Source organism: Rhagoletis pomonella, unplaced genomic scaffold, assembly GCF_013731165.1.
Source record: "Rhagoletis pomonella isolate Grant_MI unplaced genomic scaffold, Rhpom_1.0 Rhpom_scaffold_00539, whole genome shotgun sequence".
Taxonomy (NCBI): Eukaryota; Metazoa; Arthropoda; class Insecta; order Diptera; family Tephritidae; genus Rhagoletis; species Rhagoletis pomonella.
This window is the reverse complement of record NW_023459093.1, coordinates 1-27007: the sequence shown is the minus strand read 5'-3', so window position 1 is coordinate 27007 and position 27007 is coordinate 1. Positions and strand designations below refer to the sequence as shown.

The following is a 27007-nucleotide window of genomic DNA, read 5'->3' as shown; positions in this document are numbered from 1 at the left end:
GAAGTTAAGCTATTTAAGCAAAAATACGGCCTTGAATTTATATGTGTGTGTGTGTATGTACTGGACGTGCAGATTTTTTGAGCAGTGCGGCTAAGGAGCTCAGCAACATTTACTCAAAATTGATATATACAATGGCTCTTAAGCAAAAAATTTATTTTTCATAAAATTTTAGGAAAATGGGCGTGGCACCACCCACATATATCACATATGCGTACCATAAAAACTACTCGACCGATCTCGACCGAATTTGATGTCCGATTTGAAAAAAAAAATATATATTTTTCATGAGTTAAAATTTTCCCTAAAGGCCTTATAGACATACATATATACGCATATGTATGTGTATCTCCAAAATTTACTTTTCACAGTTTTTTTATGCCAAAAAAAAACACGTCTGACAACCACTAAACAAAAAAATCGGCGACAAGCATACATACATTTTGATGACAAAAAAATTAAATAAACAAACAACAAAGATTTATTTTCGCAAAATGTGCTAACGAAAAAGTTTTTTGTGTCAGTCACGTATGTACTCACAAAAAAATGCATTGACACATTCGGAGCTTTATTTTTCAGCAAAATGCACATTTGAATGCATGCATGCAGAAATTTTTACTGATTTTAGGCATAAAAAAATTTCTGCGAAACTGTGCGCTGATCGCTGATTTCATAAATGTGCTACATACACACACATACTGCTTGCCGTAGTTGTTAAAATTTTTTTATTTTAGTGCCAGAAATTTCAATGCTAAAATTCGAGGTAAAAATTATAAAACAGTAAACAATTAAAAGACAATACTTCCTCGTATGCGCGTAGAACAATAAAATTTTCCTAGACTTAGTGCTATTACTAATATTATGTACTACTATTACAAGGAGTTTTTATAGAATCTATGTGGGCATGACAGGCTATAACATCTTGTAAATGCCCTAAATAAATCAATACAGTTCAAGTTTTCAGTTGCTTGAAATCTTTCGTAGCTGGTTATGGCAAAAATTTGTGTCTTTTCTAATATTTGCGCATTTGTGCTACTCTTTTGCCATTTCATTGCTACTTTACTCGGTTCTCTTTTTCGCCTACATTTGCATTTTTCTTGCAACTGCACCAACCATACAAAATATTCGTCTGTTTTTTCTTTGCATTCTTCAAAGGCGTTAATTAAATTTAGGCGCTTCTTACAATAATTGCGCGTTCAGGCAGAAAAACGTACAAAAAGAACTAAGTGAATCGATGGAAGTACTTATTTATTTATATTACATTAGGGTGATCAAAAAAAAAGTAAAGTCGGAATTTTAATGCTCTCACCCCCTAGGATAGTTCTATACCGAAAAAATATACCCGTTTTTATTTCGAAACCAAAAATTATTTAGAAGTCGCTCGAAGCGCTAAAAGTTTTCCATGTGTTTTATATTGGTGAGAAATCAACTTGAAAATCAAAATTTTTCGATCGGAGAACTCTGGTTCCCTTCAGGAGACATTCACTAAAATACCCAATTGTTTATTAATTTTTTTTTTAATACTAAACTTTTTTTATTGGCCTCCTTATTGCATTTTTTGGGATTTTTGGCGGACCTATAAAATATAGTTACTATGAAAAACGGTTATATAAATAATAGGGTATTATTACTGTGAAACTCCTGAAGAGAAACAGAGTTTTCCGATTGAAAAACATTGGAGATTTTCAAGAATTCTATACCATTTTTACGAAAAGTTATTTTTCTCATATAAAATACATTCAAAGTTTTGAGCGCTTTGAGCGACCTCGAAAAATTGCGACTTTACTTTTTCACGTGGGTCTTTGTACCACCCTAATCTACGTATATATGTTCTCAAAGTATAAATCCGTATGCATTTGTAAGAACACTTCTCAGCCTGAACTTCAAAATCTTTGTTTGATTTGCTTTTACTTGACGGGCTTATAAGCTGCGGGCGGTAGTTGTGAGATATTGAGGACTTATATGCGTTGACAACATTGGTACAATGAAAACGACACCCTCCATACTTCTAGATATACCTCGTCTACACTTCGCAATTAAAAAAAAAGGTTTTATGGTTTACCGAAATACTCACCTTAGGGGACAATGCAGGCGAAGCTAGTACACTTTTCTCCTTTCACGGACCAATTTCTTCCGAGGTATATTATCATTATAATTATATTATGGGCCATATGCATTGGGATCTCTAAAGGAATCTATTATGCGTGGCCCCCCGCACGAAGTAACGGGTGATTTTTTAAGAGCTTGATAACTTTTTTTTAAAAAAAAACGCATAAAATTTGCAAAATCTCATCGGTTCTTTATTTGAAACGTTAGATTGGTCCATGACATTTACTTTTTGAAGATAATTTCATTTAAATGTTGACCGCGGCTGCGTCTTAGGTGGTCCATTCGGAAAGTCCAATTTTGGGCAACTTTTTCGAGCATTTCGGCCGGAATAGCCCGAATTTCTTCGGAAATGTTGTCTTCCAAAGCTGGAATAGTTGCTGGCTTATTTCTGTAGACTTTAGACTTGACGTAGCCCCACAAAAAATAGTCTAAAGGCGTCAAATCGCATGATCTTGGTGGCCAACTTACCGGTCCATTTCTTGAGATGAATTGTTCTCCGAAGTTTTCCCTCAAAATGGCCATAGAATCGCGAGCTGTGTGGCATGTAGCGCCATCTTGTTGAAACCACATGTCAACCAAGTTCAGTTCTTCCATTTTTGGCAACAAAAAGTTTGTTAGCATCGAACGATAGCGATCGCCATTCACCGTAACGTTGCGTCCAACAGCATCTTTGAAAAAATACGGTCCAATGATTCCACCAGCGTACAAACCACACCAAACAGTGCATTTTTCGGGATGCATGGGCAGTTCTTGAACGGCTTCTGGTTGCTCTTCACTCCAAATGCGGCAATTTTGCTTATTTACGAAGCCATTCAACCAGAAATGAGCCTCATCGCTGAACAAAATTTGTCGATAAAAAAGCGGATTTTCTGCCAACTTTTCTAGGGCCCATTCACTGAAAATTCGACGTTGTGGCAGATCGTTCGGCTTCAGTTCTTGCACGAGCTGTATTTTATACGGTTTTACACCAAGATCTTTGCGTAAAATCTTCCATGTGGTCGAATAACACAAACCCAATTGCTGCGAACGGCGACGAATCGACATTTCACGGTCTTCAGCAACACTCTCAGAAACAGACGCAATATTCTCTTCTGTACGCACTGTACGCATTCGTGTGGTTGGTTTAATGTCCAATAAAGTAAACTGAGTGCGAAACTTGGTCACAATCGCATTAATTGTTTGCTCACTTGGTCGATTATGTAGACCATAAATCGGACGTAAAGCGCGAAACACATTTCGAACCGAACACTGATTTTGGTAATAAAATTCAATGATTTGCAAGCGTTGCTCGTTAGTAAGTCTATTCATGATGAAATTTCAAAGCATACTGAGCATCTTTCTCTTTGACACCATGTCTGAAATCCCACGTGATCTGTCAAATACTAATGCATGAAAATCCTAACCTCAAAAAAATCACCCGTTATAATAACTTCACTTACAACTTTAAGGTCTTTGTCCGCAATAGAAACAACTGGAAAAACGAATGACCAAAAACCACAGAAAGATAGCAATATCCACCATAATGTCAGAGTGAGGGTCTATGTTATACAACCCAGAAGGCTTCATTTTAATCAGCATGGGTAAGCGAACTCTGTATTCGGCAGTCTGCTCCTAGACTTGAAAACAAAGGGGGCTGCCTCACAATCATCACGCCCAGAAAGTTAGTCTACCTTATTTTTGGTACTGGTACATAGCGGAATTATGGGCGATAAAGTTACAGATATTTCCACCAGGAAAGCGGTTGCATAGGGATTAATAGGCGCAGGATCCTTCATAGGTCTGCCGTGTAGCGCCTTTCGGCGAAATTACTATACATAAATATATGGATGAAGAAGGAAGAGCAACTTTACTAGAGAAGGTGATAGACAGGCTGTATTTAGCATGCCGTAAATAACTAAAATGTGAACAAACCACTCTCTCAAATCACAGGCACAGTTTAAGAATGGTTTCGGCTCATCTTACTGGCCACTGCAGAGTAAAGTGAAATGTGTGCCATGAGGAACAGGAAGCAGCAGAGCACATATTGTGACACAGTGAAGTGCTTACCTGGCCCAGACTTCGTTTCCTAGGTTTACTGTACCTAGAAGCACATCAGCTAACAGCATTCAGCAAACGACCTACCGTAGTTCCTTAAAGTTACGTCGAACAAAGAAGATAGATACATAGCTAAATAGAGGTTTATTCCAATAGATCGTGCGCGTTAGCGATAATTGTGATAGCTCTTCTTTCCCTAAATAACAATCTAGCACAGCCTATTGGGGCAATCCTTTTATTTACATACATTCCCGCAGGGATCTAGAGACCTCAATGACTGAGAAATGCATAATCATATTAAATCTCGAATTAGGCTTAACCGTCTTAAGATTTGTCAACTTCATAGCCTCACAAGAAGGACAAAACCGCTCTTTATAGCGTTTTTCAATTTTTTCCCCTCCTGAACTCAAAAACGTAGCCATAAAGCATTGAGTCATTAATTAATTTCTTGCCTCAGGCTCAAAATACATACAGCTATGTGACGTATTAGCAGCATTAGTTAACCTCACAAGAAACGGCGATTCGCAATCGCTAATGACGGTACTTTCCTTTTCGAGTCAGCCTTGCACAAATCTTACCAAATTCTTCTTGTAGCCACAAGCGGCCTAATCACTGATATCTTTTTAATTGGATTCCAGCTTTCTCATTCGACTGGATATGTGACCCACACTGAGAGTACTCACGCTGTTTCTCTGTCTCTCTCTCTCTCTCGCTAACTTATTTCTCTGAAATTGTTTGAAAATTTAGCCACGACTCAGTGACAAATAATAAATTGGACTTTCGCTTCATACTTGAACTACCCGAATACCTATCACACTCTACCGCTCTAATTTTGTTTGCAATCATCTTTCCGGTGCCCAATCAGGTGTCACTTTTCCATGATTATTGGATTTAAATATTTAAGTAGTTGCGCAACCTTTTTCGCTCCACTGCCACTTGATGACACTTTAATGCTGATGGGCATTTATCACTGTCACAAGGCTATGTGAATGCAGAGCGAACGATCAGCTCAGCTAAGTTAGATCACCGTCAAATCATCAACTCACTTTCGTGCTAAGCACTTTTGTTTATGCCCAATATTTGTAAAAATTTTAACGAGTTGAATTGTAAAGACTTGTTTACTGAAATGTGGCTTGTCTTACGTCTCGCGGCTGCGCTCCTTGCGCACATCCAACTGTGATTTACTATGGACATTTTTATTGCTTTTATTTGAATGCAAAATGATTTTGTTTTCTTAAAGCATTTTTCTTTTTAAATTGTTTCTTAGCGCTTGAAACAGGTTTATTTGCGTTTAAAACTTTGTAACGATTGAGTAATTGCTTTTTTGCAAGTGAATGTGAATGTATGTATGTACATATGTATGCATGTGGGCGTTTGTGAACCCAGGCTTATGAAAGGTGACTTTGATGTTTATTAATTGAAAGGAATGGAGTGGAAATTTGAGGAACTTAAAAATACGACATGGAAAAAAATTAAAAGAAAAATTGTTATAAAATAAAATAGATAAAATAAAACGAAAAAAAGCGAAATAAAATAAATAAAAACAATGAAATTTAAATTCACAATATTCATCGGTTTTAATTAAAAATGCAAATGAGCGATTGTGTTGTGGAAATGGGAACTAAAGTGAATGTGAAGTGGCCGCTGGTGGAGTGGGAGTGAAGAGGAGTAAAAAAATAATAAAATGGTATAAGTAACCAAAGGAAATTTAGAAGAAGCGAAATTGAATGAATTAGCTCAGCCGATACAAAATTAGTGAAGAAATAAAAATGAATATTTTTGAAAAAGTAAAACATGAAACTAAAGCAAAACAAATCTTATATTTAATTTCGTCAATAAAAAGAAATCAAATGAAAATATGCAAAAAAGTATAAAACAAATAAAAATACAAATGATTCAAATTATCAAAAAATCATTAATACAAAGCAAATTATAAAAAAAAAATTATATAAAACGATTTAAATTATTTTAAATCCCTATACAACTTCGTCAATTAAAAAAAAAAATAAAAATAAAAAAGTGCATAAAAAATTAAAAATTATAAAATTATTTTAGCCATCAACTTTTCTATACTTTAGAAATGCAAGAAAATCTCATGCACATTCGCTAATAAAAAAAATCAAATACAAATGTGTATAAAAAAAAAAATTAAATGTGCGGAAAAAATAAAAAATTATTTAAATAATTTCACTGATCAACTTTTACCCTTTAGAAAATGTAAACTTCTCAACAGTATTGAAGCTGTAGGTGCTGAAAGGCGAATAATGATTTCAATTATTATTAGTAAAAATTACGACTTAAAAGTATAAAAAATAACAAAAAAAAAAAACCAAAAAGTTAGAAAAATCGCCTCCATGCCAAAATGGTGGTGTCTACGTTGAGTATCACCCTTGACAACAATGGGCTGGTTGCAACGGCACCAACATCGCCAGTGGCAGCCAGCGCAGTGCAGCCACGCCCGATTCCAACAACAACAACAATACCAACGATCATCACAACCAGCAGCAGTGGCAACAACAGTCCAGCAGGTGTGAATACAAAATATGCAACCAATGGGGTGCAAATACCCAACAGCAACAACAATAACAATGATAATAATTTTAATATAATCAACAACAACAATAGAAGCAATAAATTCAGTGCCAACAACAATAGTCATAGTAGTGGTAGCAGTAATGGCAATGGCAATGGTGTTGGTAATGGTAATGGTAATGGTAATCGTAATGCCAGAAGTGTAAGCCATACGAGCAGTTTTTGTGATATTAACGGCGGTGCAGCAGCACCTGTACCACCGCCGAAAAAAATTGTAATAGCAACAATTATACCAACAACAACAAATCTACTTCGTGATAGCAATAATGTGCCACAGCAACAACAACAATCACTACCATCATCGTTACACTGGCATTCGCCGCAAATTGTCAAGGAGTCAGCGTATCAGCAGCAGCAACAACAGCAACAACAACAACAACATTTGCCGCAACGCAGCAGCTCGTTGTTGTTGCAGCGGGACGGACAAGTGAATATGTCAAATCGTTTGCGTCAGCAGCAGGTAAAAATATCTAATAAAAAAATAAAATAAAAATTTTTAAGGAAAATAAACATTGAAGTATTTAAGCAGAATACAAAAAAAAAATTAAAATGGGAAAAAGTACAGTTAGTAACTAATTACTTGAACATTATTCTACAAAAATGTTTACCTTTACTTAAGCGCTTTTTGGTAGGGACGCTATTTAGTACTTTTTTTGTCCTCTAAATTATTTTTAGCGAATTCTAAAACTTGAATCGAATTGGATTTCGATATACGCTCTGCTGATCCATTGCTTGAACATTTCATGCTTCGGTAGAAGGCAAACCTGTATTTGTGAAAAACAAAAAATTAAACAATAAAAAAGTAATTATCTATGCATTTAAAATAACTTTCATAAATTAATTACGGTTATAAAAATAAATATGTAAAATATTCACACATCCATTCAAGCGCTTCAAATAAGTTAACAAAACTAAAAAAAGTAGTGAAAATTTCTAATAAAACAAATGTAAATATCAGCGTTCCAGCACGTATTCACACACACACACACATTCTCTCAGAAATTCGTATAGAAAAGCGTATGAATTCGTTTATCTCGAATTCGCTCACACAAGCGCACACCTTCATCCGCAAAAGCAATCAAACCGCTCCGCTCCACCACCACTCCAAGTGCGCTGATGTCATCATTACGCCAGCGCCAGCGTTTCAGGTGCCTCTGACGCCCGCAACTCGATTTGTCAGAGCTCTCGAGCGGCTCACCCGCCTCTTTGTCACTTTGCTTGCGTACTGCTGGTTGTTTGTTGTTGTTTTGTGATTTGCGCAGATTGATATCAAATATATTTTACTTAATAAGACAATTAATTTTTTTCTGTTTTTTTTTTTTGCATTTGGTTTATTTAGCGTCGGCGATCTACAATGTTGAAATTTATTTTCTAAGCTTCTATTCGGTTTTTTTGTTCGCATTAAATTACGTGAATTAAAATAAATTATTTATTTGAATTAAAGCGAAATTAGGCGGAGGAAATGCGGACAAACAATATTCAACGTAAAACCAAAAAAGTGGGAAGTGGGTTTGAATCCATTAGAGCCAGCTAGATTTGATTCAACCTATGGAAATTCACATTTTGCCGGCACGTATTCCGGTCTATAGCTTAGTATCCAGCTCTTAAGAAAACGGTAAAGAAAAAATTGCCATTATTTCGCGTGTGTGTCCAAGGAATTTTGACATTTTTTATACCTCACAGCCTGTTGCCTAACTCTTTCCTCAAGAAATAATGGAACGGGCATATATTTCTGTTGCAAACCTGGGTTGCCTTGTACTCTTTTTTCACAAAAAACTTTAGAAAACCGTAGTAGAAAGCGTACTAAATTTCTGAAGAACTGCGTACTGCCTTAAGGAAATTTGACTCAAGAAAATTTCTTTGCCATTTCTTGTACGTCATTTTATATGGAGTTTTTGCTTTTCTTAAGAGCTGGATACTAAGCTTAACGAGGAAATTTTTTAACTTTATTTGTTTTTATTGCTTGACTTGTGTTTGCTTTTTGTTTGTTATTAAGACTTGCTTTCATATACATACCTATTTACGCGATTGTTTACTTTATTATTATTTTGTGTGGTAAAATACTTAAATTTTAAATGATTGCTGGCTAATCTAAACAAAATAAAAGCTAATTTAGTAATTTTTTAAATTCCCAAATTTTTAAGCGCTTGTTAATTTTCATTTTCAATTATTATTATCTTATTATTATATTAGATCGTCATTATTTTTTTGCTTTAGCATTTCGAATTTTCAAGCAACGAAATTTGTTTGAATTTTGTGGCCGGTTCTTAAAGATTAATATTATTTTAAAAATTTGCATTTTTGTCTCGCCATGTCAAATTAAAATATTACTTTTTTTTCTAGCACTTCGAGATTTATGTTTATTGATGACATGCATATTTTAGAATTTTTAAAAATTTTCATGAAAAAATAAAAATTAAATAATTTAAAATAAATTTTTTTATAAAAAAAAAAATGTGATTTGTGCTTAAAATACCAAAGTTTAGGTAAATTTTTCTTTCTCTTTGCTCCTCGAAATATTTGCGTGATGGAATTTTTTTATAATTTTTTACGTAGCTTAGTACCTAATACCTACCCAAATTGCTAATTAGTTTTTTAAGGGAAACCATCGATGCCGGTTTATGAAAATTTCATCCGATTTTATTCAATTTAAAATAGTTTTGTGTTTGATATTTCGTGTTATACTTATATAATATTTTCAGCTTTTAAATTTGTCCTTTTAATTTAAGTTTTAAGTTTTCGAAATGTTGAAATTACTGGATCCTTGGGGCAACTCAAGTATTACGAAAGCAGTGATTTAGTAGTTGGGTACGCATTTTTTTTATAACAAACGCTTTTATTCCCCGTTTAGCAAGCAGATGTGCTCGAAATGTTAGCGAAAAAAATATTAAAAATCACCGAAACCTCTTAGCTACTTGCAAATTGCACTTTATTATACTAAAATTTAATGAACTATAAATTTGCATACCCAAAACCAGACCCTACCATTTTTTTTTTATATTTTGGTGAACATTTTTTATAACGTTTAAAATTTTTCTTGGGACATTTTTCGTTTTGGGGCACCCTTCTATTTTTTTTAACTAAACATGTAACTTTATTATGTAGCATTTATTAACTGGAACAGGAAAATCGATTTAATTCAAAATTCCTACTTTTTCCTTTTTTTCTGCACGTTGTACTAAAAAATGTAAAACAAACAAAAATTCAAAAATCAGGCTCAACTGGTGTCTTGCAAATTTTATTAGCATCCATTAAATTGAGTGAAAAATTATGACTCCAGTGAGTTGTGAACACGAAATGCCAGTTTTAACCACTGTGCATTGGTGGTTACGTAATACTTGAATAGCCCCTTTACATGATTTTATGCATATTTATTATTTTCAAATTTATTATTTCACATGTTTCTTTTCAAGTTTTTCTTTTTTTTATTTGTTTATATTTTTTTTGATGATTTCGATTTCTTTAATATTTCTTAATTTTTTGATTTTTCCTTAAATTTTTTGTTTTAAAATTTTTCGGATTATTCAACTCTGACGTTTTCTTAAAATTATCAACTGTATGTATTTACACCTAGTTTTTTACATTTTTGATTTCAACATTTAAGTTTCTTAATTATTCTCAAACCCAAGTTTTTGTGCTTTATTTGCGATGTGTTCGAAATCTCGTTCAGTGGTTTTTCTTCTAATTTTATATTGGTTTTGTTTTACATTTTTAACTCCATTTATGACACGTACAAACAACAGCGTCGCCCAGCCTAATTTGGCGCTCATTGAGGCATTCCTCAACGTTTTCATAAAAGCTTGTAGCCCACATACTTACTTGTCATTTGTTGGTTGGCCCATAAATTTATAAGGTTTTGTTTTGGTAGCTTAAAGTAGTTTAACACTTACCTTATTTTGCCAAATTGGCCGTTCACTGAAATGTTGTAGGCAAAAAGCAGTTGGAGAAATATGGCAATGCAGAAATCGACCGCTTACATACATATGCATGTACATTGTATTGATACCAGTACTTCCAAATTCCATTTTTTCTTCCTTTTTGAGATTTTGAAAACTGTAGAGCTGCTCGGTATTATCGCACCGACATTTTGAGAACAATTGAAGTCGTAGGAATTGTTTATTTAGTTATTAACATTTTTTTTTAACATTAATATGCAAATAAAGAATTACCACTACTACTACTACTATAATAAATTACAAAAAAAAAGCTTCAAAAGTACCAAGTATTCAAAATGGAATTTGTTTTACAAACACGCAAGGTTTTAAATTTTTGCTTTTGCCACTGTAAGCGCTAGCTGAAGATCACAAAACAACAACAAGAGCCACGGCATTTACCTCAAGTTACACTTTGTGCGGCTAGGCCCCTCGGCCTCCACTCATTATCTCAACAGCCAACAAAAGTAACTTCAAAACAGAGTAAAAAAAAACAAATATTTGAAAGAGCAGCTTGTAGAACCTTCTTCAACCTCCAACAGAGTTCAAGAGCGCTGTGACATAAGCGATGTAAACAGAAATACAAGCAGAATAAAATGTTCAAGAATTTTGGTATAACATTTGCCATTTTTTGTCCTATACATATGTACATACATACATACACATGTAGATACATATTTATATTTATTTCATTTAGAGCTTAAAGTTTTTTCATGCGACGACTTTTTGTGTCTCATCGTTTACATATTTTTATCAGTTAATCACTTCATTGTCAGCGTTGCGCACCTTGCTAGCAAACTGCTAACCTTTAAGCCGGATTTAATTTGCTTAGTGCACAGATTTGGCTTTGATTGTGATGAGCTTTAATTACTCTGAACTGACTTCTAATGAAAATTTACATTGAATAAGATTCTTAATGCCATTTTGATGGGTGCTTATAGTTTTTTTTGGCCATATAATAAAAAAAAAAAAGATAAATAATTAGTCATGACGATACAAAGCACAAGCAGGATGCCGGACTTTTTAGCCATAAACCATTTTTACTGATACCATTTTTATGTGAAAGCTTTGAAAAGGCTTTTGAAAAATGTAAAAATTTTTGATATAAGGCGCAATTTCTCCGCACTTTCTTAAGATTATCGATTTATCGAAGTCAAAGTTTAATACGAATCATTTTTAATTGAAAATGATGCTTTCTACACAAGCTGAAATCATTTAAAACAAATGAAAACAAATTTGGGATGAATAAAAATAAATGAGGCAAATGCTTGTCAAGCTCAAAATCATAAGTTGCGATCCCTTTAAGCTCTCTGAAGCTTTCTATACATTTTGTATAGACGCGTGCAGAGTAAAAGCTCTCTCCGTCCATCGTTGCATTAAATCAGTTATTAATGCAACGATAGACGGACAGAGCTTTTACTCTGCACCAGCATCTATACGAAATATATAGAAAACTTAAAAATCACGAATAAAGGCGGTGTTCATCGCTGCTTTAATGATACATATGTTCTTAAAAGTTTTGTAATTCTAGCAGGAAAATTTCATAAAAACTCGGAAAAGCTCAAAAGAGCGATTAAAGCTCCTTATCTACATAATAAAGAAGGCAACTTTGTGCGATCTAAAATGAAAGTTTTTAGTTGGCTGTGGATCTTAGTTGGTCACTCTATGCGCCTGGTAAGCTTTTTATTATTGCTTTTCTGTGAAAGCTTCATGCACAAACTTGATTCGCAATAATTTTCAATTTTTACAATTTTTATGTGAATTTCAAAAGCTCCATTTCAGCGGCAACACATAAATCCACGAAATACATTTCTTATTTATTGCTAATTTATTTCACAGCCTTTGTTTATATTTATGTATTTGCTGTTGCAATTACCTGCTGTGCGTTTTAGTGCGTTTCCCATAGTGCAAAAAGCATATTTTATTGCTGTTCGCTGCCGCCTGAAGCGCTAAGCATACATATTTGGGCATTTCGCGTAAATTATGTGCGTATAAAAAGCGGCAGCATTGTTTGCGCCAAAGAATTTGTTAAAAAATTTTCTTGTACCCGGAAAATACAAGCGAAATCCTCTACTTTGCAGCGCTTTTTTGCAGCTTTATACGCGCTCACGCGCCCAGCTTGAATGCCGAATAACGCCGGCAATTGATTTTTGCGAAATATTATTTTGTCTAAGAAAAAAGCAGTCCGACTCTTGCGTTGTGAAATTTATGAGTAGTTTTTGTTGTTTTTATAAATTTTTTGTACGACTGTTTTGTAATGCGAAATTTATGTGCATTTGTTTCTCGTTGTAAATCACTGCCGAGCGTTTTGCATTTTTTGAAGGTTGCCTTGTCAGCGAAAAGTTGCGAAAATGTGAAAAATATGGAAAAAAAAGACTTTTGCATTTTTCATAAAATTTTCTGCCCCAATTGCTGATGTACAACGCACACACGCTCGCATGGCATGCATCGCTTTCGTGTGTATGTGTGCAGTGCATGTCAACAAATAAATATCTGCAGCTCGCTCATTGTGCTAGCGTGCGTGTGGCATGCAAATAAACGCTCGCACCACTCAAAATGCAGCAAACGTTGAAAGACATATCCTTGGGTGGCGCGATTTTTTTCTTCGCACTATATTTGCAATTCCCTTTTCACGCTTTCTTTTTTACACTTTCCTTTTTAGTTTTTCCTTTTTTTATTTTTCCTTTTTTTCTTGTTGCGCTGTTTACATGCCGCTTGTTGCATTTATACCTCTCCGCCACGCGCATTTGCATATTCGTGTCGCTACGCGCTCGTCGCTATTAGCTACTGCCATGACCCCCCCCTGCCACCATTCTCCCACGCCATCACACCCACATTGAAATTATGCAAGCAACCCTTCTAACACTCCATCGCTGCTTCGCTGCTATGTTTGCCTTTGCTTCCGCCTGCACGCGCTCTGATGGATTGCCAGTAATCACACTTGACAGGTTTCCAATGTGGCAGCCACGGAAGCAGCTCCAAAACAATATGAGTGTTGCTATTTGTATACATCTTTTGTTGTTTGCTTTTTGTTGTACCTACTTTGTGTGTTGCATGTTGCACTTATGTATTGTGTGTACATTTCGTTGCACACTTTCTAACATACAAAGCAAACATTCGTGTCACTTTTAACCGGCTTTGGGTGGCGAGCGTGAGTAGAGATATCATTTAAGGCGCGCTGTGGGTTTCGGGTGGTCCTCTGGGCAGTGGCGTTGATGGTAAATTGTGATAAAGGGTGAAGAGTGCTTGGTTATTGCTGCACTCAAAACTGGCTTGAAGAAATAGGCGATTGCTACATTGAACTTAGCTCCGTCTAATTTAACCTTCATGCCAGAGATGGCTCCTCTCCTGTGTAAGGAAAAGCTTCCTAAGAAAGTGTGTGTGGCTTGATTGTGCTGTTAATTATAATTATCTGAGTAGACTTAAATGGTGTTTATTATAAAAATATTCGACTCAGCTCTTGCACCGAAGCGACTTCATTGCTACTCAGGTCGAAATTTTAGGGAAGTACTTTTGATATCATTTTGATAGGCTAATCATTACCAACAGTGCCCTAGTATAGTGACCAGCCTTAGGCAAACTATGCGAGGTCGGTAAACGAAGTATGTTACAAAGAGCCCTGGCCTTCAGAAGCACTGAATCTAGTTCTCAATAAGATGCCCATTGATGTGTACTTAAAGAAAACCGCGATGTACTCAGCAGTACGACTCAGTAAGTCTGGGCTGTGGGGATCGAGAACTTTTGGACATAGTTCAATTTTAGGCCTTACCTCGATGGTATGAAGCCTGGATTTTGGCTTGAATGTACGGGAGCAGTTTCTATCCAAAACGGAATGCAGCAGTCGATAAGGAAGCTATCTGTATCTACACTGACGGGTCCAAGATGGACTACGGTGTAGCGACAGGGGTATATTCCGAGGAGCTGGGTGTCAATGGGTTCATGTACGTACTGCTAAGTAGCCTCGCTAGGTCCTTTGGCCGAATCCCATTTAGGACATTTGCTTCTAGCTACGGTGATACTAGGAAGCGGAGTCTGGCCCTGGTGAGGGCTTCACAGTGGCACATAATGTACTCTGCTGTTTCCTGTTCTTGGTTGCCCAACCTACATTGGTCAGAGTTAATAACTCTTATGTTTGACAGGTGTTTCATTACTCTATATTGGCCAGTAAGAAAGCCTGTTACAATTCTTACTTCATACCTACTGAGGTGAAGGAGTTCTTCGGTTTACCATATCCGGATTGAAGGACTTGGCCTATCTGTTACCTTCTGTATTTGTCCAGTAATATTGCGCTTCGTTCTTCACCCAGATATAGTAGATTCGCCTAACGAAGCTCCATGGCAGACCGGTAAAAGGTCCTGGGCCTATGAATCCTTGTGCAGCCCCTTTTCTGGCCAGAATATCTCTCCTGGTGCCCATATGGGGTATACCCGGTTCCTGGAGGCGATCCGTATTAAAATTTGAAGACAGTCTTACACCAGATTTGAGGTTACCTCGTGTTTGGTTGCCCCACTTGGTTGTAGAAAACATACCGTAAACTCCTGCTCTGAAGCCGTCGTCTGTCTTAGAGTCGTCAGTATACCAGATATGGCTTTCGGGGTTTAAGTCGTTCGTTGTCCCAGTTATTCCTGTAGGGGAAAAAATACCTAATATAACCCTGAGGGTGGAAGGGTGTATGAGCTTCTTGTCCCCTACACTGTCCCCTGAGGTGAGCCTTGCTTTAAACATTAGAGCCTTTTCTTATTACCATGGGGAGGCAGGTCAGAAAGCACCTCTAAAGCCGCAGTTGGCGTTGTTCTCATCGCACTAAGTGATGCCCACGCAGGCCAGGGTCAAAAACATATTTATCACTATTTATTCATTCGCTTCCATACTTAAAATTGTATCCGCCAAATCAAAGTGCTATTTGAGTAGGTATATGTAGGTAGAGATTAAGGAGGTCTTTACAGAGCGTAACTGTCGCGTTGGCAAGCGAGAGGGTAATGATCAGAGCACTGTGTGTGTTAGTGCTCACGTCTGTTCTAAGACTCACTTATACCTACATAGTAATCGTTTGGAATTCTCAACTGCTGCATAAAAAATATGTATACACCTTATCACTCAAGATCATTCTCAAGTGACAATATAATCTTTCTACATAAGGAATATGTATGTATATATTACATACCATACAAGAAACTTCATTAAAATACTAAGTCCTCCATTTTTTATTCTAAGAAACTCAAAGGCTTATTAATTACTTTTTCGCTAATTTTTTTTTTCTTTCACAACCATCAACTAATTCGCTCAACTTCCTTACGCCCTATACCCCTTTTACTATTTTCTTTTCAACATTTTCCCTCGAGGGGTATCTGTGGTGCTCCCCCTACTTAATATCAAAGCATTTATATACTTAACCCTCCATCCTGTCATCTCTTAAGTGCCCACCCTCCTAATAGCCTATCAAGCAACTGCAGTCTCTAAGTGTAGCGATTTGTTTTTGTCATTTATGTCTTTGAGCAAACGCTCAAGTGCTGCCACTCTATGTGGCAAGCATAAAGTGTATGTGTGTGAATACAAGTCGCATGAGGTCGCCACTATTATTGCCGAGTACGCCACAGTTTTAACACGCGCGCGTAGGGTTGACTACAGCTGTCGCCCCCACCCTGTCGCCGCCTCGGCTTTGTGCGGCCACAGACCTACTGGCCCATTCACCCCATTTGCGAGCTAATTAAATTACGCGAATTGTTTTGCTGCTGAAGATTAAGTGGCACAAATGCGCTGGGGAGGACGTTCATATTAACGTGTTGGGTGCGGCCAGAGGAAGATGAAAGCGCGCAGAAAAGAAAGTTTGCCTGCTTTCATTTGTAGGGTTGCATTCGCTGTTTATCTTCCACTAAGTTGCCTTCTGTATAATTAAATATGAACTAATTTCCGAGATTTTTCGTTTGCTGCCACAATGGAGCAAATGTCCGCGCAATCCACACTCCACTACTTGCCCATATTTCTCTCGACCGCGCTGATTGTTTTCCAACGCAGCTTCAAAGCTACACACAACTGGCAAGCGCTGCAACTGACCAATCTCGTGTTCTCTGTTTTTCAGGAGCAATTGCGTCGCCGGCGCGAAGAGGAAGAGCGCATCGCGCAACAAAATGAGTTTCTACGCAACAGTCTGCGCGGTTCACGGAAGCTCAAGGCGCTGCAGGACAACAAGGCAGCAGCACAACAGCAACCGGTTGCTGCGGAGCGTGTAACTGGTGTGGAGAATGAGGCGTATATGGACGATGAGGAGGTCGAAAAGATCAATGGTGAGCACAACAGCTTTAGAGCTTGAATATAAATTTTTAGTCGTAAGCATTGTTTCTCTCTCTCTCACTCTCTCTTCAGGCTACGGCGAGCTGATCGCCGCGCTGACACGCTTGCAGAATCAACTCACCAAAAATGGCATGTCCACACTTGCAGGCCGAGTGTCGGCTGCCCACAATGTGCTGAGCGGCGCGGGTGTGGCTCATGCGCTTGCTGCGCGCGCCGCGGTACTGCAGCGCCGTCGCCCACGGGTTGCCAACCCGGTTAGCGCAAATGCTTCTACGCTACAAAAGGATATCGTGGAACTGCTGACGCAATCGAATACCGCCGCCGCCATTGAGCTGGGTAATTTGCTGACGAGTCATGAAATGGAGGGTCTGCTGTTAGCGCATGATCGCGTAGCGACACTCACCGATGCCACGCCGTCACCAACGCTCAGCGGCACGAGCAGCCCACAGCAGACATCAGCGGGTGCCAGTGTTGCGCCAGTACCGCTACCGAAGAGCGCAGCGGTGCGCGGCACAGCCGTGGCTCCACCTGTGGTGCCGCCGCCGCTAGCGCAGCGCAGTGCCATGCCACTGCCGCCGAATGTAGTGGGTGGAGCGGGGACACAGCACGCGCCGCCGCAACATGGTGGCTTTATGAAGCAACCGATGCGCGCCGATTCGCCGCCATTGAGCGCCTGCTTCGGCACGCTCAACGATCAGAACGACAACATACGCATCATACAGATTGAGAAGTCCACGGAACCGCTGGGCGCGACGGTGCGCAACGAGGGTGAGGCGGTCGTCATTGGACGCATAGTGCGTGGCGGAGCTGCCGAGAAGTCAGGGCTGCTGCACGAAGGCGACGAAATACTCGAGGTGAACGGGCAAGAGCTGCGCGGCAAAACGGTAAACGAGGTGTGCGCTCTGCTAAGCTCCATGCAGGGTACGCTGACCTTTCTTATTGTGCCCGCGGGCAGTCCACCACCGGGCGGCGGCCATCGCGAAAATGCCGTGCTGCATGTGCGCGCCCACTTCGACTACGACCCCGAAGATGATTTGTACATACCATGTCGCGAGCTCGGCATCAGCTTCCAGAAAGGTGATGTGCTACACGTGATTTCGCGCGACGATCCCAACTGGTGGCAGGCGTATCGCGAAGGCGAAGAGGACCAAACGCTGGCCGGTCTCATACCTAGTCAATCGTTTCAGCATCAGCGCGAGACCATGAAGTTGGCCATTGCCGAGGAGGCGGGGTTAGCGCGCAGTCGCGGCAAGGATAGCAACAAGGGTGCGACGCTGCTGTGCGCGCGCAAGGGACGAAAGAAGAAGAAGAAGGCCAGCTCGGAAGCAGGGTGAGTAGCGAACATCTAAAAATTGTAAGGTTAAGTACTAATAGTTTTTTCATTCTTCAGTTATCCGTTGTACGCAACGACGGCGCCCGATGAAACGGACCCCGAGGAAATACTCACCTACGAAGAGGTCGCCTTATACTATCCACGTGCCACACACAAACGGCCCATTGTGCTGATCGGGCCACCAAATATCGGACGTCACGAGCTGCGCCAGCGCCTGATGGCCGACTCGGATCGCTTCTCGGCGGCAGTGCCACGTGAGTTTGGGGAAAATAAGTAATCGTTGCTGTAGGTTTGCTCGGCGTGCGTGGCTCGGCTGTAGAATGCTAAATTTCTCCTTACTACCGGTTTTCCATAATTTTGGATCAAAAGAGATTTTTTATTGTATTTCTTATTAGTTTGTATATTACGAAGCTGAGTTCGTTAGCCGATTTTTGTAGTGGTTTTCTTTATCGAATTTTGCGACTTAATTTTCCAATTTGTTTACTTTTAAATATTTTTTTATTTGCATCATTACTTTTTAGTTTTTTTTTTGTTTGCCTAAAAATATTTTTGCTCGCGAGATTTTTTAAACACTCGCCTTTTTATCAAAAAATTTTCCTGTTTCGTTTTTGCTTTTAGTTTTCTATTTGTTAGAGGAGAAACTGAAAAAGGGTAAATCTTCAAAAAAATATACACAAAATTAAATTGCACTCTTCATTTAGTTAGAGTTGAAAAAAGTAGCTAGAAATTTTCAGTAATCGCAATCCCATTTCGTCCCACTGTGAAAATACTTCCTACTTTCCATTCGCTTTAATATATCTGATTAACAGTCGCACGCAGAAGTAATTAAGCGGCGATTTCCTTGCGCTCTACTTCACACACGGCGCACGCTGCGCGCACAGCCAAACCAACGCAGATACATCCGGCAGCTTGCCCTTAAATCCTTTCGTAGCCTTGCAATATAAAACGCATATTAAAGGCGCGCGCCTACCATCTTCGCGCTCAAGAATATATTTGTTTGTAGACCTGTGTCACTAACGACTTAATTGCTGCAGTCAAAGCCAAAAATTTTCACCTCCAATTCAATCAGCAGTACAGCGCTGTCAGCATCCTTGGCTTATCTTTTGCCGCAAAAGCTCATGCATACACACTCATACGCACACATAAGCTGCTTACCACAAGCACAGCATGCTTTTCATATGTCAGCCAATCTGTTACGCCGTGCCGCGCAAGCCGCTTACCTGCAACTACTTCAGTTCCACACCACCTCCACCTCCCCTTAATCTACTCATTTATTCTCACTCACTCTAACTTGCGGTCATACATACATACTTAATTTTTTATTTACCTCTGCTGTCTTCTCTTGCCTCTTCTTTTGCACCTTCTTTGCCCTGCAGATACATCACGTGCGCGCCGCGAAGGTGAAGTACCCGGCGTTGATTATCACTTCATCACGCGCCAAGCCTTTGAGGCGGACATACTGGCGCGCCGCTTCGTCGAACATGGCGAATACGAGAAGGCTTACTATGGTGAGTAATTTAAAAGTACATATGTACATACATACACATACATGCTCACTCTGTGTGTACATGTGTGAGTGCTTTTCATATCCTATTTTTTAAACGAATTAAGTAAATTGCAATTTTCACATATCCTTGCATATCCTCTCAACTCTTCGAATTTCCTCCATCATTGCAGGCACCTCGCTGGAGGCCATACGTACAGTGGTGGCGAGCGGTAAAATCTGTGTACTGAACCTCCATCCACAGAGTTTGAAATTGTTGCGCGCCTCCGATTTGAAGCCGTATGTGGTGCTGGTGGCGCCACCGAGTCTCGATAAACTGCGGCAGAAGAAAATCCGAAATGGCGAACCGTTCAAGGTGAGTGGAAGAAGATTATTTCTTTTAAGAAGCAAATCAGGAGCACAACATCTCTTCGACAAGTTGAAGAATTAAAGATCCAAGTTGCCATGATCTAGCAGTCTGAGATCCCAGTATTTGCCTTAGAATAGAACGCCTGTTTAGGCGTTCATCAATTTTCAGGCTTCCAGCACTTTATTTAGCTGTAATATATAAATTCCGGCGTGGGAGCTGAAAGAAATACGCCTAAAGGGCTTGATGTGCAGTTCTGCCGTCTTATAAATACCATTTTTCACCGCAAGCCTTAGGTTAGGTTAGGTGGCAGCCCGTGCAACCGGGGCTCACTTAGACAATTGAGAGATTGTCCTTTGTGATACAACATTCTGAACGGCACCCAATACTTAATCGATAAAACGCCCCGAGCCGATTATGTATTGACAAATTCGGCAAATCTCAATACCCCGGAGTAGCTCGGGGCTATTAAGTATGTGGGAGACAATCTTAGCCTGGCAAACGCAGGGCACCTAAAAAGGTATGTGTTGAAGTGATTCCACCCTCGTCATCTTCCAGACAACTGCGACATACGGGGTCCGGATTGGACAGTGACCCGGTAAAACCCCCTCCAAAAGTGAGAGCTGCGGCTTTGTAAGTGTGAGGAGTGCCCTCAACCGCCCTCGGCTGCCCTTGGCCAGAAAGACCAATGCGATCGCGCATGTCCTGGTTTTCGCTCAGGGGATGTCAGCTTGTCGCATCCTCTCTGAAGTATTACTCTTAAAATTCTGTTGGGATATTTTGCCAGGTTGGCGCAATCACCAAGTCTCGAACCTTGTTTACTGAGTTCCAATTAACTTACTTCATAAATCATAGTCCCAGGAATGCAGTTATCGGCGTCCAAGCTCAAAAGGCGAGCTGTGGTTGCCTCAAGCGTCAGTTAGATCTACACTATGATAATTTACTGAAGTATCGCTTAACAGTCGGGTTGTAGCTATCGCAGGTGGTTTTATGCAAGCGGAAAATTTCCGCATGACGCGAGCCCTTGAAGTGCTCCTTCAGACAGCGGTGCATCTAAAAACTCTTTCCCTGGCTCGTAGATTTGCATTGATAAAATTCACTTTATTATTTTGTTTTGGACTGAGTCGATCGTAGCTTACAAACTCATCATCTTTTGACTATCATTATTAAATAATCTCGTATCTCTTTCAGGAGGAGGAACTCAAAGACATTATAGCCACTGCACGCGACATGGAGGCGCGCTGGGGTCATCTCTTCGACATGATAATCATAAACAACGACACAGATCGGGCATATCAACAGCTGCTGGCCGAGATTAATTCATTGGAACGCGAACCACAATGGGTGCCAGCCAGTTGGGTGCATAACAATCGAGACGAGTCATAAAGTCGAGCTGAAATAAATAGAGTGCAAACGGAATGGAATTAAACGAGGCGGAAGTACGAGGTTAGGCAATAAACAGGGATAGGAATAGGGGCAGGGTAAGGAAATTAGAAGCAGCGAAAGTTAATTTGAAAAGAGAAATGAAGGCAATGAGCGTCGCAGCGGCGAAGGAAAACTGTTCATAGTAATATTGAGGTTGAAATTGTTATATGATTGCGGCTAAAGTCTGTGAAAGGTCGATGAAAACTCGAGTTGCCAAATGGCGGCTGCTTTGAGTGCTGAAATATCGATTTCAATATTCAATTCAATTCAATATTTTTTGGTGGATGATTTTCAGTTTTAATCAATTTGCATGTATATTTTTTTTTTTTGCTAAAAAACATTCATTTAGATTTAAAAAAAATTTGCATTGCTCGCTTTTGTACTCCTTAGCTGCTTATTTATCTCTGGTTACGTAAGCTTTTAAAATGTCCTTAAATTTCTCGCGATTGTTTTTTGATTTTAACCGAAATTTCGCCCACACTGCGACACTGTGCCTCGCCGCTTCGTATAGGTTTCTAGCATAGTACAGGATTTTGCCAGGCAAAAGTGGCTGCAGATGCTTTATTTCCAAGCAAAAATGCAATAATTACTACATATATTTACATACATACACTTATACTTATTTACTTAGACATACAGTATACTACATACATATACATATTTACATAGACCCACTCACACAGAAACATATGTATGTATATGTAACTTGTTGATTTAATTGATAAAATTTTACACTTAATTTGGAATTTTCCGCGTCAGACTGGGGCGTTGAGGGCGTTGAAAAAAAATAATAAATAAAAAATAACAATAATAAGAAAAGTGGGAAAATTTATTGATGATAAGGCAACTAACTGTGCTTTATATCTAATATCTTTTATAAAAGAAAACAATATCGCTACCTAAAGGTGAAAAGGTGCCAAGTCCACTTTTTTCAAAACTACATCGATTTTTCGTCTCTCCTAAACAATTTCAAAAAAAAAAAGGATTTGGCGCCTTGTCACGTTTAAGTAACGATATTTTATTGAAAATTTATTACAAAAAATGAGTTGTTTTCGTTTTAAGTGTAATATAAAAATTAGTGGCCCTTTTCATAAAAATTCAAAAAATTGTAACTGCTGCTTATAAAAAAGATCGATCAAATTAGGTCATTTGAATTTTTTATGAATTTGGCTATTAAAAACTTTAAAATACCAAGTCTAACAGAGTATCACAAAATAGTTTTAATTTACGTTATGTTATAAAATATTGTTCTACATAATATATATATATATATGTATATGCATGTGTACTAAATCCGAGAAATTCCTTAATTGCAAAATGTGTGTAAATTTGTTAATTTAAATTTGATTGTTTACCTTTATCTTTTCGCGCGTAAAAAGTAGTTGCAAACAGAATTATGAGAAGAAATAATACCTTAATATATAAAATTAAAAAAAAGGCCAAAAAAAAATTTGGCTTTTTAAAGCAGTTTTGTAAATTAGTACCTATTTTAAGAAAAAAAAATGAATTTTGTAAAAAATCGACTAGCTAAATGCATGTAAAAAAGAACTAAAAGAACTAGGGGAGAAACTAAGCAAATTCCAAAAACAACAAACAACATTTCTAGCAGCTGCTGGCCAAACGAGCAACGATTTCAATGGTTTTGCGCTGAAGTGCTGGAATTGAAAACAAAAAAGTACGAAACAAAAAAAAATAAATAAAAATTTCATGGAAAAAGAATTTACTTTAAACTTACGTACCATAACAACTAATATAACAAAAACAAATCCAATAATAAAAAAACACAAAGTGCTAGTAACTAAATAAAAGAAAGTTTAAAATCCATATGTATAATCAAAAAAAAGAAACAAACACACAAAAAAATACAAAACAAAAAATAGTAAAAAAGCATAGAACAAAAATCATTAAACACAGCAGCTCATAAAACTAAACGAAATGTGGCAATAGTCGAGAAAAAAGAAGCAAAAAGGAAATTAAATTACAAAAATATATATAAAAAAAAAAAACAAAATGTAAAATAATAATATATAAACTAGTTAAAGCCAAAAGTTAGTCACCAAAACTGTAAAGTTGTTTGGCGCATAATTCTACAGCCGGCGCTGAAAACAAAAGTCCGAGATTTTCTAAATAATCGATATTCACAACGCTAATGTCCAACTTTTTTCAAGGATAAAAATGCAGCAGGTTGCGAACTAACAGCCAACTAAGGCACTCAAACTGTCTAAATCTGTTGACAGCCAGCGAAAATATCCCACTAGGAAATCGGTCGCTGAAAGGGAAAGTTGGAGAAGAAACTGAATGGTTTAGTTTATATATGAGGGGCGAAAAATAATCGCTAAATACCAAGCCTTATTTTTAGATTATTCCAAAATGCTTATTTTTTCGATCAAGAATAATCGTTAAATTTGGATTTTTATTTTTTTTTTTTAGAAAAATTTATTTGTTATTTTGCGATTTTAAATTTTTTGCTTATTGTTAACCGTTTTTATGGCCGTTTTAAATCTTTCACAGGAAAAAAAATTAAATCTGAACACGACGGTTATAATATGATTGAAAAAATGTAAAATTACTAACACAAATTTATCGAAACAACAAAAGTCCAAAAATTACAGTTATTCTTTATCGAAGATATAAAAATTATAAAATAACGGTTAAAATTGATCGAAACAATAGAAATCTATACCTAACGATTTAGTTCAAAATTTGATAACCGTTAAGGCCCCTGTAAAATACACTTTCATCAAAAAAAATAGCAGCAGTGACTAACAGAAACGGAAGCTAGTTGTAAAAAAATGAATATAGATGATGAAATAGGACAAAAAAAATTAGGTAAAACAATAAAGAGAGAAAAATTAAATTTCTTTCATGCATTGTTTTTTTTTGAAATTTATATTTGTGTTGATAGGTGAAAGTAAAAAACATACTATTAAAAAATGAATGGAAAAATTAGAAAATGTTAGAAATTGTGCAAGGAAATGGAAAAGTATGTGAGAGCGCCAAAATAGTTATATAGAATTATAAAACAGAATAACAATATGAAAGAAATGAAAAACTATAAAAGCGTAAGCTAATACTAACACTTAAATTTAAAACTAGACACGGACTTCGATAAGCTTGAAAAAAAAACATTGTAAAATTCCATCATATTAGAAAACCATATTAATATGCATGTTTTTTTTTGCTGAACTAGTCTACAGTTTGAGGAAGGAAATCACATTAGCAGGCCCAGCTTTATGATTTTTCAACGGTAGATACTATTTAATTTTCAATTAAAAAAATCGGGGAAGGAAAAAGTTGAACGGTTAACAACTCTAATGCTTTCTTCATCTCAGAATTTTGTCTCTCCTTTTTTGTTCTAATTCAAAATTTCAAAACCTTCAACTTTTATTTAAAAATATATTAGTCCGACGTAAGCTCCAGTGTGCTCCTTCAATATCTAAAAAACAAAAATAAATAAATGGAATTTGATTTTCGATAAAAAATACTGAAAATTTGAAACTGAGAAACGTTAGAAAACTCTTTCAAAATTTTGCCTTACTTTGTTCTTTTCTAGAGCAAAAATCTTCAAAGACGCATACACTGTACAAAACCTGTTTTTCTTAGTAGCTAAGTTAATGAAAACTTGGGGAAGCTTTAAAAAGACGCCAATACTTCCTGTAGTTATAGTACACTGAAGAAAGGCTTGTAATTCCGTGCCTTAGTTCAGTCTATTGTGGTTTCCTCAACCTAGTAAGAATTCCAGATGTTAGCATGAGCAGCCGTTACTATTATGTGTACTATTTGTACAATCATATTTTTTGTTGCTGATATCTTTTGAAGATTTTCAATATAATTAAATAGCAAAATCTTCAATCCTTACCTCAGAAAGAGATGCTGCAAACATCACCGCTCAAGTGCTTCACCAATGATGTAATACCGATCTTGTATGATAAATGTAGCTGGCAGCATTTAATTAGCAACAAAGTTAAGAACAAAAAAGCTTACAGTCCGACTTGTTTCAACCCTTTATTGTACCATAATAATAACTCCACTGTTTTCTACTAAAAACTAAATAAAAAAGAATGTTGCCTGCATCAATAAAACAGCAGCAACATGCGCTTACCAATATATAAACATACACATAAAACCACGTTAAAACTAATACTATTCGTAAGTGTGCGTGCTAGAAATGTTTAAATACAAAAAAAAAAAACGAGAAAAACATTGTCTAATAATAATATTGTATGTATGTTAAATTCTTATGTAAATCGTAACAAACGATCGAAAAACAAAAATGTTGAATAAAAATCGTTAAACTAAGAAAAGAGAACGTAAAACTTATGCTAACAGAAGTAAAAATAAAAAGGCAAACCTGAAACTAAGTAGCGTAGCATGTATGTAAAACACTTATGAAAACAAGTCGTCAAACAAAACAGAAATGTATTAAAGATAAAGGTAAATAAAATGATAAAAAAATGTTATTCAACATTTAAATAAATCATGTAATTATATTAAAGAAATTTAAAATACAACAAATCAAGGAAAAAATAAAATGAAATAGAGTTTATTTATAACTAAAATATTTGCGCACTTGCGTTAGCATTTCCTGCTGGGACCTTCACAGTTTGACTGCGACTGTATACTTCTAGCACGGTCACAAACCAAGCATTTACTTCCAACTGGATGATAAACCAAACGGACATTCAATACCAGATGCAGTGCCTTTAAACAGTTTGCCAGAAACAAAAGTAACGGCTTCCGGTCATTCACTTTGCGCACCGGAAATACAATTTTTACTGCGTTTAGGTGGTCCTTTTAGAAAACTGTTTGGATCTATTCGAATCTACAAGTTTCGGCGCATCGATTGAAAGAGCTTTTTCGAAAATCGCTCTAAAGGTTTTTGAATGGCGAACGCTTTTTGAAAAAGAAAATCTCGATTTTTCGCGTTTTTTCTAAATAAAACTAACATTTATGATTTTTGCAACAAAAACGGTATATTTCCAGAAAGCGCAAGAAATTTGGCGTCACTCGAGGCCACAACGAAAGTTATCGGGCGATATAAAGTATCGAAATTATCGTTGTGAACATGCTCCTCCAGACCACTTTTAGAAATTTTTTGTCTGAAACCTCTAAGGGTTTTGAAAGATTTAAAACTGGTTTTCAATACGCAAAAGGCCAAAGAATCAATCCCAATTCATGAAAAATTCAGTTTTTATTCGGAACATAGAAAAAAGTCTAGTCGAATACGTGACATTTTTTCATATAATCTGCAGGTCATGAAGACTTTTCAAAAGCACCGTTACTTCCGGTCATTCACTTTGCGCACCGGAAATGCAGATTTTACTGCGTTTAGGTGGTCCTTTTAGAAAAGTTTTTGGATCTATTCGAATCTACAAGTTTCGGCGCATCGATTGAAAAAGCTTTTTCGAAAATCGCTCTAAAGGTTTTTGAATGGCGAACGCTTT

General features: G+C 37.2%; 1 protein-coding gene across 1 annotated transcript in view; it reads left to right on the top strand.

Moving 5' to 3' along the window:
* The window catches only part of LOC118751106, a 47809-nt gene extending 24571 nt beyond the window's left edge, over window positions 1-23238 (top strand). Inside the window, exons 3-8 of the mRNA XM_036485874.1 lie at window positions 16744-16948; window positions 17028-18285; window positions 18346-18542; window positions 19665-19796; window positions 19966-20147; window positions 21330-23238. Of these exons, the coding sequence (XP_036341767.1) occupies window positions 16744-16948; window positions 17028-18285; window positions 18346-18542; window positions 19665-19796; window positions 19966-20147; window positions 21330-21524 (2169 nt within the window). The 3' untranslated portion in view covers window positions 21525-23238. The remainder of the gene's footprint in view (window positions 1-16743; window positions 16949-17027; window positions 18286-18345; window positions 18543-19664; window positions 19797-19965; window positions 20148-21329) is intronic.
* The last annotated feature ends 3769 nt before the right edge of the window (window positions 23239-27007 follow it).